At 46.6% G+C, this 17,261-nt stretch overlaps 1 protein-coding gene across 1 annotated transcript; it reads right to left on the minus strand.

The window, feature by feature from the left end:
- Window positions 1–4,142: 4,142 nt before the first annotated feature.
- On the minus strand, window positions 4,143–6,487 carry CUNH3orf22 (chromosome unknown C3orf22 homolog). Its single transcript, XM_034997360.1, has 3 exons — window positions 6,192–6,487; window positions 5,335–5,466; window positions 4,143–4,314 (listed from the first exon to the last, which is right to left on the minus strand). Exons 1-3 carry the CDS (start codon window positions 6,281–6,283, stop codon window positions 4,143–4,145), a joined length of 396 nt encoding a protein of 131 aa, XP_034853251.1. The 5' UTR covers window positions 6,284–6,487.
- Between the last annotated feature and the right edge of the window lie 10,774 nt (window positions 6,488–17,261).

The raw sequence follows: 17,261 nt of genomic DNA on the forward strand, positions 1-17,261 counted from the left end.
AGCTGGACAAGACAAGAAGGTGCCGGGGGAGGGGGGCTCAACCTGGCATCCTTCAGTGATTTTTCTGTTAAAAGGCTGCCCCAGTTCCTGAAGGAATCAAACACACCAACTGAAGGTCACTTGGCATTTTAGCTTACTGGCAACTGTCTTCTATTTCATGGTTTTCCATCTCTCAGAGCTGAGTGGTGCTGGCCAGCAGCCTCCCCAGCAAGGAAGTGACACCAGTGGATTGGGTTACAAAGACTTGTTTAAAACGTTTCAGTGTTCTGTTGTTTTTGGCTTTGTCAGGAAAATGTTTCCCGGACTTTTGTAGTTATGGCGTTGTTTTGTTTTGTTTTGTTTTGTTTTGTTTTTCAGTTTTCTGTTGTGGCTTTGTCATCCAGGCAGATTCCTGGGAGGCAGAGTTCTATGATTTAAAGTTCTGCTAAAACAAACCCCTGGTTCTTTGTCACAACACTGCTTCATGCATTATTCAGTTTGGGGATTGCAGCCGGCTGTATCTGCTGGCCTCGGCACCTGGCTGCATGGTCTGGGGGCGGGCACCAGCTCACCTTGCTGGGCTGCTACAGCACCCCACAAGGTCCGTGGGCCAGGTGTCAGGGTGCCGCCCTTCCCCACGGGGCTGGAGCTCTCTTCCCGGGGTGAAGGCACCGCTGTCTGTGGCGAAGGCTCAGCAATGATGACTTGGATCAGCTGGTTCCTCTTGTGTAGCAGGAGGTGGTCAAAACAGCTGCTCCATGAAGCCACTGGGGGTACAGGCCTTCTGTCCTGTGGCTCCTCCAGCCCTAGGCTGTATGTAGCCCTTCTCCACGTGGTGCATGAGAGTGAGCCATTCCCTTCCCGGGCAGCAGAATGTTGAAGACACAGACCGTGGATTATACATTCCAGAGCCTATCATTCCTGCAGCGCTCCTGCCTCAAGGGAGGCTGGGCACGATACGCACCCCCCAACCCACATCCCTGTGGCAGTAAGCACTTCCAGGTAGCATTCCCCATGGCTCCCAGCTGCTCCATCTGCAGATGCTCCTCTGGCCACCAGACCTGCTTGGCCTGAGCACAGGGATGTTGGGTGTGCAGGGAGTCAGTGTCCCCGAGCAGCCTTCAACCTATGTCCACTAGAAGCTGGGGGGGGGGGCGGTAAATACTGCAGCTTTTGCCCCTCAGGTGGGAGAACACTGAGGCGTGACCTACAGAGTTCTCCCCTGGGATTCAGCCCCAGGTGCCCAAAGTGGTGGCCAGCTCAAGAGCACACCCTTTGCTTCCTTTCCCTTCCCCACATCTCTGGGGGGCTTCCCGGAATCTCCCCCCATTGAAACTACTTGCATCCATATTTTTATCTCCAGGGGAACCCATGATTCTATTGCAGACTTGCTGCTTTTATTTCATTGGTCCCTAAATGATAGGCAATTAGATTAATTTGTGTCCTTTAGCGCTACAGTGCTGTGAATGTCCCTGCATACATCGGTCCCGCTTGTGTAGGGTGTGATCGTAGGCTACATTCCTAGAAGACAGATCCACTTCCTGACCACATTGTTCACTGTGCCTGGTCCTCAGGAGGCTTCAAGCATCTGCTGATGCACGTTTTACTGTCACTGTGCTCAGGGCACGAGGACAGTCGGAGCCCAGGGTGGCCACACTTTAAGTGCTAGCAGCGTGCCCCGGGTTGCTGTCTGGGCCACTGTGATATGCTAGACATTCAGGGGTTGCCCATTTCCCTGTGAGGACTTCTGCGATGCATGCTTCCTGAAGGGTTGGTTTTCTTCTTTGAGGGCATCGTGTACATAGAAGCACTCAGGACACAGCGGGACCAATAGATAACTCTTTACTCCCTAAATATTCTTTAGAATCACCTCACAGGGGAGAAACCACTGGAGACCATGCACATTTTAGGACTCACTCTGGTTGGGTGACTGGTATGAGCTTTTTCCACCTACAGGACTGGTTCTGCCCCATGTGCTCTAAGAGCCCCTGCGTGCCCTCCCACCTACATCCTAAATACTTGGGGGCCACAGCAAGAGGAGCGCACAGGTGGGCCCAGAGGAGCTTCTTTCTACACGCTGCTGGTGGTCACAGGCAGTGGGACCCCTCAGGGAAAACAGGGTGGTGTTGGCTGGCGTTTGGGAGCCTTCTGGCCAGTGACACCTCTCCAGGGAACAATGTGCACCAAGGACGGGGTAGCAATGCTCAGAGCAGCTGCATCCACAACAGCAAAAACTAGAAGCCAAGTGTCTGTCGGAAAGAGGATGGACAAGCCATGGAGTACTATATGTGCTAACTAAACGATTAAACAAGCCGTATGCACCATCAGGTGACTCGTAGCAACTTGCTGCTGAGGAAAAGAGTTGCATGGAGCATAATACAATCCTATATCGCTAACAAAAAAAAAAAGCAAACAATGTATTGTTTTGAGATACTAGTGTTAGGAGGATAGGAGAGAGCTGTGGTTACGGGGGCGGGGGGAGGTGGGGGCAGCTGGAGAAGGAGCCCCCAGGCAGGTGGACACATCGGTCACCGCACCACTACACTGCATCACAGGCACACTGTGCTATATTTTGTGAATATCAAGAACGATATAGCTGTGAACATGGGAGGAAAAGTCCTGAGACTTACACAGTCCGAATGGAGATCAACCTGCCTCCGACCACAACGGGAGGGGACCCTGGGGTCTCTGCTTCCCTCTGCCACCAGGCCAATGCTGCCTGGTGCACGGTACAACCAGCCTGCTCCCCACCCGGGCCTGGATGGACAGAGGCCCAGGGTCCCCCCCCCCCACCCGTGGCAGTCCTCTGCACCCTTTCCCCAGGCCCCAGACACCCCAGGAGCACAGAGCAGAATTGACTTCTGCCTCCTGCAGGCTGGGAACCACCATCCGGTTCCTCCCTAGGGCTTGGGGAGGGCCCCTTTTCAATTCTCATTCCACGGGGGACCTCATTCCACCTTCTTTCAGGAACAATGTGGCCACTTACCCACATTGCTCAGTGCAGCCACCTTAGTCATCTTCAGGGCCCCCAAACTCTTCTCTCCTAGCGAGAGGGTTATAGTTAGTGTCCCTGATTTTATTTACCCTGCCAAGGACTCCAAGATGACCTTCTGGTCCCTCTCTCTGTAGAACAGAGCGGGGAAACCCTTACATCTTCTGCAGGCACCCTCCTACAGGGTGCTGCTATTACAAATTCCAAAGAAATTACAACAGTCCCTGATTTTTATTCCATACTACTTCTTTTTGAAGAATTTGTAATCCACCAACAACATGGTATTAAGTTCATGTATTAAAATTTCAGAAAATAGGGGCGCCTGGGTGGCTCAGTCGTTAAGCGTCTGCCTTCGGCTCAGGTCATGATCTTGGGGTCCTGGGATCGAGTCCCGCATCGGGCTCCCTGCTAGGCGGGAAGCCTGCTTCTCCCTCTGTCTCTGCCTCTCTCTCTCTCTCTCTGACTCTCATGAATAAATAAATAAAACATTTAAAAAAAATTTTTTTTCAGAAAATAGTAGGCCTGTCCCCAGGTTCCCCAGTTCTTCTACCCAGAGGTACTAATTGTTACCTACCACACACACACACACACACACACACACACGTGCACACACACATACACACACGTACAGTCTGTTTCCTAATGTATACAAGATGGGAGTATATCAGACACACTTCTGTTGTGCTTTAAAACAATCTGAATATGCATTGTAGATTGCTCCAGACCAATATATAAAGAGCTAGTTCCTCATTTCAATGGCTGCCTGGTGGTTCGGGGTCTGGCTGTGGTATATCAGTGAACAGCCCCCTAGTAGTGGATGTATAGGTGGTCTCCGATCCTTTGCTATGGCGCTGTAATGAATACTGTTGTCCAAATATCTTTACTTACATGTGCGAGTGCATCCTTGGGATCAGTTTTGGGAAATGACATTCCTACTCTCTCTGAACCTCACACCACCCATCACTTCATTTTATAGATGAGAAAATGGACATTCGGAAAGCAAAACGCTCTGTCCAAACGGAAATAGGTTTTGAACCTGTGAAGTTTATTCACATGGCGTGGGTTCTGAGGAGATGAAGAGCCCCGTCAGGGTGGTTCCCCTCACTTGTGTTCACCTCTGTCCGGAAGGGAGTGCTCTGTGGCCGCGAGGGAGGCCGCTTGGAGCCGGGCTCTAGAGGAGGCCTCTGGAGGGGCGGGCAGCGCAGGTGCCGGTGGGGACAGTGGGGGCGCCTGGCCCAGGGAAGCGGCGGCTCACTAGCTTGAGTTCCCAAAGTTGGCTCAGAAGAGGCGGTGGCGGCGGAGGGCTCAGGCAGGACAGTGAAGTAAAATCTGGGGCCCCAAGCCTAGAACAGCCACACAGAACCCCACGGGTCCAGAGACGTCGGCTGGGGCCACGACCAAGACTGCTCCCAGCCCAGACCTGCCCTGGGACCCCACACTGAGCCTCTGCTGCCCTCCCAACCGCCACCCCCTATGTCCACGTCAGAACCCCAACAGGGTTCCCGCGCCGTGCCTCAGACACGGCCAGGACTTGCTCCACCAGGCCTGCACAGACACTGAGTGTCATCCTCCAGTCGCTGGACGGCCACCAGCAGGCACACCGTGCTATATTTTGTGAATATCAATTTCCCCTGTGAGGCCACTGCTCCTCTCCTGGTCTGTCTTTTCCAACAGCTACATCAGCCTTAGAGTTGGAGGGAGGGGCTGAGGCAGTCACAGTGGAGCTGGGGTCCTTGGGAGGTGGGGTGGATGCCCCTCCCCACCAACTGGTCACGGAAGCCCTGCATTATGTCACAGCTGGTGTGTGATGGCCCAGGGACAGCCTGGATCTGAGTTCCAGTTTAGGGCGAGTATGTGAAATGTTCGTGTGTGGGGATCTTTCCAAGGGTGTCTGGGTGTTTCAGTGTGTGTGCCCATGTGTAGGGGGTACATCTGTTAGCACATGGTCAGGCTAGAAGTGGCCAGTGCGAAGTCCCCCGTCAGTGCCTCCACCCTCAGAGCAGGCTGCAAGGAGACCAGAAACTTGTGGGCTCTTCTTCTGTTTTGCCTCTGCTGTGTGGAAGGATGTTGGCTAAGCTGCCTGCTCAGGCCTATTTCCCTACATGTGGACAGGGCCCTGTTCAGGTGAGGCCAGGGCCTGCCCACCCGAGGGTCCTGTGCAGCCTCTCCCACAAACTGCTTTGCTGTGGGAGGGACCACTGGACTTCAGTGTCTCCTTTCTGGGCCTCAGTTTCCTCAGCTTGGAAGTGGAGGCTGCTGGGAGAGTCACGTGAGTGTCTGTGCAGAGCTGGGGTGCAAGGCCAGCAGCTTGAGTGTGATTGGTGGGCCACAGCAGCTGTCGGCATCCTGGGCCTGTGACTTACCCTCTGACTGGAATGGATCTCGTTGGCACCAACGTCTTCTGCAGGGGCAGCTGATCCCTCAGTGAGGTGGTCATCTTCGTGACCTCCCAGGGCTTCAGGAACTCTGCAGTAGGTTCTGTCAGCCAAGAGAACCTGCAATGGGCACTTGGCATCTTTAGCGAGCCTGCAGCCACCAGCCATATGAATAGTTCTCGCTCATCTGGAACTTTCTACTTGCCAGGCATCATTCTAAGTGCTTTATCAACATTAACCCGTATGTCAACTCACAACCATTTATAGATGAGGAAATTAAGGCACAGAGAGGTCAAGTGACCTGCCCAAGGTCACACAGCTAGGAAGCCCTCCAAAGTTGCTACATTTTTTTTTTTTTGTCAGGACCTATCAGTGCATTGATGATGGGATCCAGGACACAGCCTGGCCACACAGAGTATTTAGTAACTGCCGCTGGCCGAGGCCCCAGTGCTGCCCAGTCTGGGGGTCTCTACTGATTTCCAAGTGCCCTAGGGCTTTACAAACTACACCCCACCCCAGTCTGACCCCATCACACCTTTGGCAGGGGTAGGTGTTCATGAATGTGCTCCTCAGGTGGTTCCCACAAGGCCACTGACTCAGAGGGAAAGAGCTGGCTACGACTCTGGGATGGCCCCAGGGGTCCCGGGCACCTATCTAGAGGCCCTCAGCTCTGATTGGGATGGGGGTGGGGCGAAGATGAACCCCAGACTGTCACAGAGCTGCTCAGGGAACTCCCTGTGGATGAGAAACCTCATCCCAGGTCCACGCTATACATCCCTGGAATGCACTTTGGCATGGCCTCAGGGGAGGCAGGACTTGGCCCTAGGGGCCTCAGGGTCTAGTACCTGTACGGAAACTTCCTGGCAAATTTTTCCTGGGCCTTGTCTCTACTCTTCTTATACTGGGGGCACTTCTTGGGGTTCTTCGAGTTCATCATGGAAGGAGGTTAAGCTGTGGCACACTTTTCAGCCGTGGCTAGAAGGCAAGAGGAGGCCTGTCAGAGTGGGGAAGGGGATGGGAGCAGCCAGGCTGGACCTGGACCAGACACTCGGCTTCCCATTGGGACTGTGAAGGGGACAGAGGACGGGGCCCCTGCCTGCCCCCCAGGGCTGAATGAGGGCTGGGTCATGCTGGCCCATCACCCATGCCCGGCCTCACCACACTGTACCAGTCATACACGCTCTCACGTGTAAGTGTCTGTGTGTCTGTGTGTCTGTGAAATTTTATGTGTACAGCTTTGTGTAACCACCACCTGGGATGGTTCTCAACTGAACAGCCCGTCCCAAGCTCTGGCAACCACGAATCTGTGTTCGTCTCTGTACTGATGTGACTTTACAAGTGTTATACCAGTGGAACAACGCAGGAGGTATCTTCTAGAGCCTGGCTTCTTTCTCTCAGCATAATTCCCTCGGGAACCAGCCCAGTTGTGCGTATCAGCAGGTGGCTCTTCTTTCAGTGCTGAGTAGTATTCTATGGGATGGATGTGCCATGCTTTGTTTAATCCTCAACTGTTGCCATGCTTTGTTCAATCTACATCTGGGTAGTTCCTGGTGTGGGGCTATTATGAATAAAGCTGCTGTGAATATTCATGTGCAAGTTTGTGCATGAAAACAAGTCTTTGTTTCTCTGGACTATGTAACGGTGAATTGCTGTGGCTTATGATAAGTCCATTTTTAGTTTTAAAAGGAGCCGCCAAACGACCTTCCAGAAGAGCCGTACTATTTTCCATGCCCATCAGCAGTACACAAGCGACTGTCTTTTTAAAGCACCTGGTGCAGATGCAGGTAGGTCAGGGCATAGGTCCTGCCAGAAATGCCAGCAGCCCCGGCTTGTGGCCTGGCCCCTTAGACCCACCAGGAAGTCTTCCCGACCTTCCACATACTTGCCCACCTGGCAAAGAGCTTTGTTCAAAGTGCAGCTCTCTACACCAGTGCTGGCTAGTGGGGGCCTCCATGGCCTCTGACCCTGGACTGTGACTGTTATAAGGACACTGGGGTCCCTTTCATGGGCCTGGCCCCACAGCCTCCACTATCATGTAAACCCGGGTAGGTCACTATAGACTTTAGTCCTCCTCCTGCTGAGAAGCCAGGTGAGGGCCCTGGTCCAGGATGGGCGCCTGTGTCGCAGTGGGAGGCACAGGCTCTGGGCTCAGCAAAGTGTCTGCTAAGCTCCATGTGTGACCTCATTTAATGTTCTCCACCTGACAGAGATGACGGTCACCCCCGTTTTCCAGGGAAGGAAACAGGCTCTGAAGTTAGGTGCTTTGCCTACATCCCGACCCACGTGGTGAGTAGGGGACAAGGTGGGGTCCAGAGTGGCCATCTGAGCTCTACAGCCTCAAACAGTCCCAAATGGGGCTGGGAGATGTGACTATACCAGCCATCGACCTGAGGAAGTGGCACCACTACAGGAACCCAGCGGTCTGGAGGAGGCAGGGGAAGGGACACCCCTCAGGCCCACCCCATACCTACCTGCAGACCCCTTAAGCTGTCAGTGTGACCCTGCAAACTGACACAGCTGAGTCTGCCTCCCTCAGGGGCAGAAGGGCCACTGCAGAGGCCAGGGCAGGACTCTGACACCATGGCCATCTGTCCCGGGCGCCATCTTGCTCCTGCTTCCCTAGCTGATCTGGGACTGTCCTTCCCAGCCACCCAGGCTGCCTCCCTAAATCCTAGTAGTGACCATGATGGGGGCTTGGCTCAGGGTGCCCTGGCAGTGTCAGGAAGACAGCAGGTAGGAGAGCTGCTATGCCCCCTGACCCCCCAAGCCTGGTTCCCCTGGCTACAACACTCTCTTTGTTCAGTGACATAGAGAGGCACAGGCCTGGGTACACAGAGCCTCCAGCCAGAAAGGAGTGGGTGAGTGGACCATCCAAGCTGCAGGCTACTCACGGGCTCACTTATGTGATGCCAGAAGGGCGGAAGCTGGCCATGGCCCTGGCTGCCATGCTGCCACAGGAGCACTGGCCTTGGGGCCCCAGCAGGCCAGGCCCACAGGATCATTGCGACATCAGAAGCCCTTGAAGTCACAATCAGTGACACTGCAGTTGCTGAACCATGTGGCTCAGAAGCTGGCCTGAAGCCCCTCTAGCCCAGAGTGGCTGTAGAGATGGCAGCGAGTAAGCCAGGGCTTGCTGGCATTCCCACGCTCAGCACCCTGGGTGGAGCATCCACCTGAACATATTCCTTAGCAGGGATCTCTCCCATGCAGATTCTGGGAACAGAAGAGATATCCCAGAAATAGCTAAAACCTTACTTTGGTTGCAGAAAAGTTATTCTGGCTGACTCTGACCTGAGCCTTAGCCACAGCCCAACAATCATGGGGATGAGGGTTTGAGCTCAGGGGAGTGTGAGAGTTTAGGGCGGGGCCCAAAAGGCCAATTCCCTTTCTCCCAGTCTGGGTCACTACCTTCTGTGTGGCCTCAGGCAAGCAGCTCAGTCTCTCTGTGCCTGTGTCCCAGACTACATATGTGTTTTGAAAAAATCGCTCTGGTGGCAGTGTGGAGAACAAAGTGAACAGGGCCAGGAGTAGGTGTGGGTAGACCAGGTGACCAGCAAAGGCAGTAACACGGATGAGGGGTGGTGGTGCCTTGGAATGAGGTGGTGATGGAGATGGAGGGAAGGGGGTGGATTTGAGAGATTTCAGGTGACCAAGTTAACACAGAGTGGTGACAGAGGCTGTGGGAGGGCCAACAATGACTCTGGGTTTCTTTACTGACACGAGATGGGACTGGACTAGGCCTTGGAGGGAGACCATGGGTTCGGCCTTGGTCAGGTTGAGTTTGAGATGCCTTTGAGGCCTCCCTCCACTTAGACACTTCTACATCTGGGTCTGAGATCCAGAGGGGTGAGACCTGGGCACAAAGTATGTTTGGGTGTCACTGATGTATCAGTGGTAATTGAAGACAATTATCCGAATGGAAGGCAATGTGGAAGAAGTGAAGAGGGCATTGGCCTGAGTGTTAAGATACTCAGTATTTAATGATCAAGTAAATATTTAGTGCCTGTGACCCAGACAGAGGCACGGACAGAGAGGACGAAGTCAGTGGCGTCATGGAAGCCAGGGGATGATTCCAGCTCAAGAGGCATAGACTGGTCAGTGGTGCCAGTGCTGCAGATGGTTGTGAGCAGGTGAGAAGGAAGAAGTAACTTTAGGTTTTAGTGCTGTTTCGTTTTATGCCGAGCTGTTTCTGTGGAGGAACGCATGCCAGACTACAAAGAGTCGAGGAATGAGAAGGTGAAGGAGTTGAACTGGAGGTGCTATGGCGATTTCACCCGAGCCATTCTCCATTCTCTGTTCTGCCTTCGTTCTACTAATGTGATGCATTACATTGATTGAGTTTCTTATTAAGAAGAACCCTGGCATTGTGGGCACAAATCCCACCTAGTCACGACACATAATCCTTTTAATATGCTGCCGAATTTACTTTGATAGTATTTTGTCAAGGATTTTGTAATCTATATTCATAAGGGGCATTGACCTGACGTTTTCTTGTCTTGTAGTGTCTTTTTTTGGCTTTGCTGTCAGGGTAATCATGACCTCATAAAATGAGCTTGGAAGCGTTCCCTCCTTTTCAATTTTTTGGGAACTTTGATGAGGACTGGTGTTAATTTTTTGTAAATGTTTGGTAGAATTCACCAGCGAAGCCATCTGGTCCTGGCCTTTTCTTTGCTTGTGTGTGTGTGTGTGTGTGTGTGTGTGTGTGTGTGACTCTTAGGGGTTTGTAATTGCTCTGGATAGAACTTTTAGTACTATGTTGAATACAAGTGGCAAAAGCAGGCATCCTTGCCTTGTTCCTGATCCTAGTGGGAAAATTTTCAGTCTTTTTACCGTTGAGTTGGACATTAAGTGTGGAGTTTTCATATACGGTTTTTATTATGTTGAGGTAGGTTTTTTCTATTACTAGTTTGCTGAGTGTTTTTTTTAATCAGGAAAGTGTGTTGAATTTTGTCAAATGCTTTATTGACATCAATTGAGATTATCATGTGGGGTTTATTTTCATTTTTCTTTAATGTGGCATATTTGATTGCCTTTCATAAATTGAACCATTCTTGCATTCCAGATATAAATCTCACATGGTCATGGCATATAATCCTCTTATTATGCTGCTGAATTCAGTTTGCTAGTATTTCATTGAAGATTTTTACATCAATATTCATAAGGGATATCAGTCTTAGTTTTCTTTTCTTGTAGTGTCTTCTGGCTTTGTTATCAGGGAAATGCTGGCCTCATAGAATGAGATAGGAAGTGTTTCCCCCTCTTCAATTTTTTGGAAAAGTTTGGAAAGGATTGATATTAGTTCTTTAAATGTTTGGTAGAATTCAGTGAAACCATCTGTTCCAGGGGTTTTCTTTGTTGGGTGGTTTTTGATTACTGAATTAGTTTACTTACTATTTGTTTGTCTATTCAGATTTTCTATTCATGATTCAGTCTTGGTAGGTTGTGTGTTTCTGGGAATCTGCCCATTTCATCCAGGTTATCCAATTTGTTAACATACAGTTGTTCATAGTATTCTCTTATAATCCTTTTAATTCTGTATAATCAGTAGTAATGTTCCCATTTTCATTTAAGATTTTAGTAATTTGGGGGTGCCTGGGTGGCTCAGTTGTTAAGCATCTGCCTTTGGCTTGGGTCATGATCCCAGGGTCCTGGGATCGAGCCCCACATCGGGCTCCCTACTCGGCGGGAAGCCTGCTTCTCCCTCTCCCACTCCCCCTGCTTGTGTTCCCGCTCTAGCTATCTCTCTCTCTGTGTCAAATAAATAAATAAATCTTTAAAAAAAGGAAAGATTTTAGTAATTTGAATCTTCACGTTTTTTTCTTAGTCGATCTAACTAAAGGATTCACAATCTTGTTGATTATTTCAAAAATCGACTTTTGGTTTTGTTGATTTTCTACATAACTTTCTACTCTGTTTTATTTATGTTTATTCTAATCTTTATTGTCTCCTTTCTTCTGCTAGCTTTGGATTAATTTGCTCTGCATCTTCTAGTTCCTTAAGTTACATAATTAGATTATCAATTGGGGATCTTTCTTCTTTTTGAAGATATATAAATTTCCCTCTTTACACTGCTTTCACTACATCCTACAAGTGTGGTATGTTTTGATTTTGTTTTCATTCATCTGAAGGCATTTCTTAAATTCCCTTGTGATTTCTCCTTTGATTCAGTGATTATTTAAGAAATGTTGTTCAGCTGCCACCTATTTGTGAATTTTCCAATTTTCTGTCAATTTCTAGTTTCATTCCATTGTGATCAGAAAATACATTTTGTATGGCTTGAATTTTTTAAAACTTATTAAATTTAATAAGACTTGTTTTGTGGCCTAATGTATCTTGGAAAATATTCCAGATACACTTGGGAAAAATGTATATTCTGCTATTGTTCAGTGGAGTTTTCTGAATGTCTGTAAGGTCTACATTTGGTTTATAGTGTTGCTCAAGTGCTCCATATCTTTATTGATCTTCTGTTTAGTTCTATCTATTATTGAAGGTAGGGTATTGACTTCTCTATTATAGTAGACCTACTTTGCTATCCAATTTTGTTAAATTTTGATATATTTTTGGGCTCTGTTGTTAAGTGTGTATATGTTTATAATAGTTATATCTTCTTGGAGTGCCTGGATGGCTCAGTCATTAAGCATCTGCCTTCAGCTAAGGTCATGATCCCAGGGTCCTGGGATCGAGCCCCACATCAGGCTTCCTGCTCGGTGCAGAGCCTGCTTCTCCCTCTCCCACTCCCCCTGCTTGTGTTCCCTCTCTCTCTCTCTCTCTGTCAAATAAATAAATAAAATCTTAAAAAAAAAACAGAATAAAAATAAACAAATAATAGTTATATCTTCTGGATGGGTTGATCCTTTTATCAGTATTTAATGTTCTTTGCCTCTTGTAATCTTTTGACTTAGAGTGTACTTTGTCTAACAATAATATAGCTACCCAGCCCTCTTCAGGTTACTATTTTCATGGAATATCTTCTTTCATCCTTTTGCTTTCAACTTCTCTGTGTTTTATATCTAAAATGAGTTTCTTGTAGACAACATATAGATGGATTATTTTTATACATTTTAAAATAATCTCTGCCTACTAATTGGAGAGTTTAATCTATTTACATTTAATATAATTACTGATAAGGAAGGACTTTCTTCTGCCATTTAGTGTTTGCTTTTTTTATGTCTGATATGTCTTTTTCCTCAATTCCTCTATTACTCTCTTGTTTTTGTATTTAATTGAATTTGGTAATGTACAATTTTGGTTCCTTTCTGTCCTTTTCTATATATATTTTCAGTTACTATCTTAGTGGTTACTTTGGCAGTTATGATGAAAACCTTACATTTATAACAACTGAGTATGAATAACAGCAACTGAGTTAGAATTGTGCACACTCTGCTCCTATACGTCTTCTCCTCTCTTTATACTGTTATTGTCACCCATCACACCATTAACGCAGATTTGCAATTATTGCATCAAGCATTTATCTTTTCATATAGAAAAAAGGAGGGGTTATAAACCCAAAATACAATCACATTGACCTTAACATTTACTTATATACTTGCCATTAGCATTGTTCTTATTTCTTCCTATAGCTTTGAGTTACTGTCTAATGTCCTTTCAATTTTGCCCGAAAGACCCCCTTTAGCATTTCTTGTAGGGCAGGTCTACGAACTTTCTGTTTTTGTTTATTTGGAAATGTCTTAATTTTTCCTTCATTCCCAAAGGATACTTTCGCCAGATATAGAAATCTTGGTTGAGAGTTTCTTTTCCTTTCAGGTCTACAAATATGTCATCCCTCTGCTTTCTGGCTTCCATAGCTTCTGATGAGAAATCAGCTGTTAACCTTGTTAAGAATCCCTTGAATGTGATGAGTAACCTCTCTCTTGCTGCTTTCAAGATTCTCTCTTTGTCTTTGAGTTTTGACAATAAGACTATCGTGTGTTGGTGTGGATCAGTTTGAGTTTATCCTGCATTGAGTTCATTGAGGTTATTAGGTATGCATTATCATATTGTAGGGAAGACAGAGCTGCTGTATTGAATTAAGAATATGTAGATTATGACCTGATGAATGAGAGGGCACAAGCCACCCACATGGGGGTCAGCAAGTAGCTCCCTCAGCATCCAAGTTCCCTCTGGATGGGAAGTGAGACCCATGAAGTCATTTTGATTGAAGACACAGTTTCAATACACCCACACAAGAAAGTAGCTACCAGAGTTATTATTACTCAGAGATCCCAGATGTGAGGAGGTGCAACTGAGCCAGTGGAGGGAGGGCAGCTCCCCAGGTCACAAGCAAGCAGGAGATAGAGAGCAGGTAGCAAGGACCTATTACTTACAAGATGGTTGGGGTGTAGGTCTCTTTTTGTGGGCTCAACAATAAAGTGATTACTTTTAAAGGTGCCTGGGAAAAGTAAAACAGGAACTTATGGTGGGCATCCTAAACTCAATTCCTTATCTAAATATCCAGAGTATGGGTGTGTGCAGGGTTATCATACTAGGTAAAATGCCTAAGCACCAACTCAGAAAAACAAAGCTGTTTTCCGCAAATATTCTTTTCTGAATCACATCATGCTTTTCATCAGATTTGGGAAGTTGTCAGCCATTATTTCTTCAAATAGTTTCTGTCCCTTTCTCTTTATCTACTACTGGTAGATAGTTGGTATTCTTTTTAAGATTTTATTTGTTGAGTAATTTCTACACCCAACATGGGGCTTGAACTCACAACCCCAAGATCAAGAGTCACATGCTCTATTGACTGAGCCAGCCAGACATCCCTCTGTTGGTATTCTTGATGGTATCACACTGATACCTCAGGTTTTGGCCTGAGGCATTTTTCTTCATTCTTCTTTTTTATTTTTCAAACTGGATAATTTTGATTGCCTTACCTCCAAGTTACAGGTTAAACTGTGTCCCTTCAAAATTCATATGTGGAAGTCCAAAACCCCAGAATGTGAGTTTATCTGGATATAGGGTCATTGCAAATGAAATCAGTTAAGATGAGGCCATACTAGAGTAGAGTGGTCTCCTAACCCAACATGACTTATGTCCATATGAAAAGAGAAAATTTTGGATGCAGACATACACATAGAGAGAGAATAACATGTGAATATAAAAGCAGAGATTTATAAGCCAAGAAATGCCAGAGATCACCAGAAGCTGACAGAGAGGGATGGAACATATTCTCACTCAGTACCCTCAGAAGGAACCAACCTTGATGACACCTTGATCTCAGACTTCTAGCCTCCAGAACTATGAGATAATAAATATCTGTTGTGTAAGCCACCCAATCTGTGGTATGTTATTACAGCAGCCCTAGCAAACTAACACATATCTTTGTTTTTGTTTTTTTTTCTTGAGAACTGGACATTCTAAATATATGATAACTCTGGAAAATACATATTCCCATACTCAGGATCTGCTGATGTTTGTTTGTTGAAGGCTAGACCCATCTGTTTGTGACTTTTCCAAACAATTTGGAAAGTGTGTATTCCTTATTGTGTGTGGTCACTGAAGTTTCTGTTTCCTGTGGTCATCTAGTAACTTGACAAAGATTTCTTTAAGTATCTGGCTTCCAAAGGGGGAAAAATAAAATAAAATATTTAAGAAGTACTGTCTTTTTAAATTCTCTTGTGGTAGGGAAGTTGCTTCAGATTGTGAGGGTTGAATGATCAGCCTCTGTGCTAGCCCCTCAGCAGTCAACAGCAGCAACCAGCAGTCAAAACAAAAGAAAACAAACCTGAGTTTTGAAGGACAGGGTCCTTTTGCCCCAGTAAGCCCCACCATGAACACAGGCCCCTGTGCCTGTGGCTACCTGCTATGGTGCTGGAGGATGCAGGGTGTTAGCCGCTGGAAGCATGGAAACATGGAAATTCACTAAAATTTATAAGCCTCTTCATCAAGCTCTCCCCTGAATGCTGTAGGTATTTGATTAGATTCTAGAGTTCCCAAACACTTGCTTCAGACAGTTCCTGCCAGCTCAATTATTGTTTCAGTGGAGGAATGGATTCCTGGAGCATCCTACTCTACCATTTCCATAATGTCACTCCTGTTCATCTACCTTTATTGCTGAGTAGGATGCATCACTGTTTGTTTAACCATTAACCCACTGTAGGACATTTCAGTTGTTTCCATTTTGGGGTTATTATGAATAAAGCTGCTATAAACAATCATGTATGCATGGAGATGAATAGAAGTCTTTGTTTCTCTGGGATAAATGCCCATCCAATGGGTTTTTAATTTCTGCTATCATATTTTGCATTTCTAACAAGTGTCCTATGGTTCTCAGAATGTTACTTCTGAAGGGAAGTCCTTCCTATTCTCTGTTCCTGAGTGGAATACATTATCTCTAAGCATATGTACAGTCTCCATTTCTTTCAAGCCATGTACTTTGTATGATTTGTATGTTCATGTTAAATGTTGGAGATTAAAAAGATGTTTCACTTTGGGGATGATGAAACTGTTCTTTATCCTGATTCCAATGGTGGTTTTACAAATGTTTGAACAACAACAACAAAAAATCTTCATTTTGTTGTAAGTAAATTATGCCTCAATTTAAAATTTTTCTTTTCAAGTTTGAAAGCTCTGAGCTTGTGTTTATAGCTTACTGAATTTGGACTTCACTGTCCAATTTTCTAACTGGAAAGTTCATTTGGGGACCCTTATTCAGTATCTTTAGGTCTTTTTCTATGGGCTGTCAGAGTCCCCTGAGAAATCAGACTCTACCCACCTCTGGCCAGAGAAGGGTAAAGGGCTGGTTGCCAGAGTTCCAAGAGCTCAGTGGGAGATGTGTAGGGTTCAGTATGTATTTTCTCACTTCAATATTGTGCTGGGATAGCATACCTTCATTTGATCTCAGTGCCCCTAGTCAAGAGGCCTTTGGTTTTAAACATTTCCAGAAAATAACCTTCCAGATATTTGCCAGTGTGTAGAAAGTGCTCTGTAGAGTGTCCAGAGGTGAAAGTCTCAATATTTCTTTTTTATTTTTATTTTTATTTTTTTTAAAGATTTTATTTATTTATCTGAGAGAGAGAATGGGAGACAGAGAGCATGAGAGGGGAAGGGTCAGAGGGAGAAGCAGACCCCCCACTGAGCAGGGAGCCCGATGTGGGACTCGATCCCGGGACTCCAGAATCATGACCTGAGCCGAAGGCAGTTGCTTAACCAACTAAGCCACCCAGGCGCCCCTCATTATTTCTTAAATGGATTTTTGGCCTGCTTGATGTCAGCTGGCCCCCAAAGCCCCTCCAGACATACATGGTGTCACTAACCTTTGATGGCTTTGATGAGAAGCCAAGCTGGTTTCTTGACTTTTCCCTTATGTGCTTATAAAATTTTCTTAAACCTATCTATGTGCTTTTCTTTCCAAAATTTCATTTTTATTTGCCTCTGTTGCTATTCTGAAGGAAATTAAATAATACCTAAGTAAATGAGGAGACAACCTTGTTTCTGGACTGGAAGATATTTTTTTAAGATTTATTTATTTACTTGACTGAGTGAGAGAGAGAGCACAAGCAGGGGGAGCAGCAGAGGGAGAGGGAGAGGGAGAAACAGGCTCCCCACTGAGCAGGGAGCCCAATTAGGGGCCTGATCCCAGCACTCTGGGATCATGCCCTGAGCTGAAGGCAGATGCTTAACCGACTGAGCCACCCAGGTGCCCCTGGAATGGAAGATTTAATATTGCTAATATGACAATAAAATATTCCATAGGCTTAATGCAACCCCTATCAAAATCCCATCAGATTTGTACAGAAATAAAAAAGCTGATTCTAAAATTCACATGGAATTTCAACGGGCCCCAATTAGCCAAAATAATCCTGAGAAAGTAAAACATACTTGAAAGACTCATAGTTCTTGATTTCAAAACTTGCTACAAAGCAACAGAAATCAAAACAGAGTGGTACTGGCCCTGGGAGAGACAAAGATCAAGG

The sequence above is a fragment of the Mirounga leonina genome, unplaced genomic scaffold (genome assembly GCF_011800145.1).
Source record: "Mirounga leonina isolate KUSES-001 unplaced genomic scaffold, KU_Mleo_1.0 Mir_94, whole genome shotgun sequence".
In the NCBI taxonomy this organism is placed as follows: domain Eukaryota; kingdom Metazoa; phylum Chordata; class Mammalia; order Carnivora; family Phocidae; genus Mirounga; species Mirounga leonina.

Coding starts and splice junctions, on each gene's coding strand:
- CUNH3orf22 (XM_034997360.1), bottom strand. CDS start 6,283: ATGATGAACTCGAAGAACCCCAAGAAGTGCCCCCAGTATAAGAAGAGT. Junction 5,467..6,191: donor GCCAGGAAGTTTCCGTACAG/GTACTAGACCCT, acceptor TGCCCATTGCAG/GTTCTCTTGGCTGACAGAAC. Junction 4,315..5,334: donor AGATCCATTCCAGTCAGAGG/GTAAGTCACAGG, acceptor TGGCTGTTCTAG/GCTTGGGGCCCCAGATTTTA.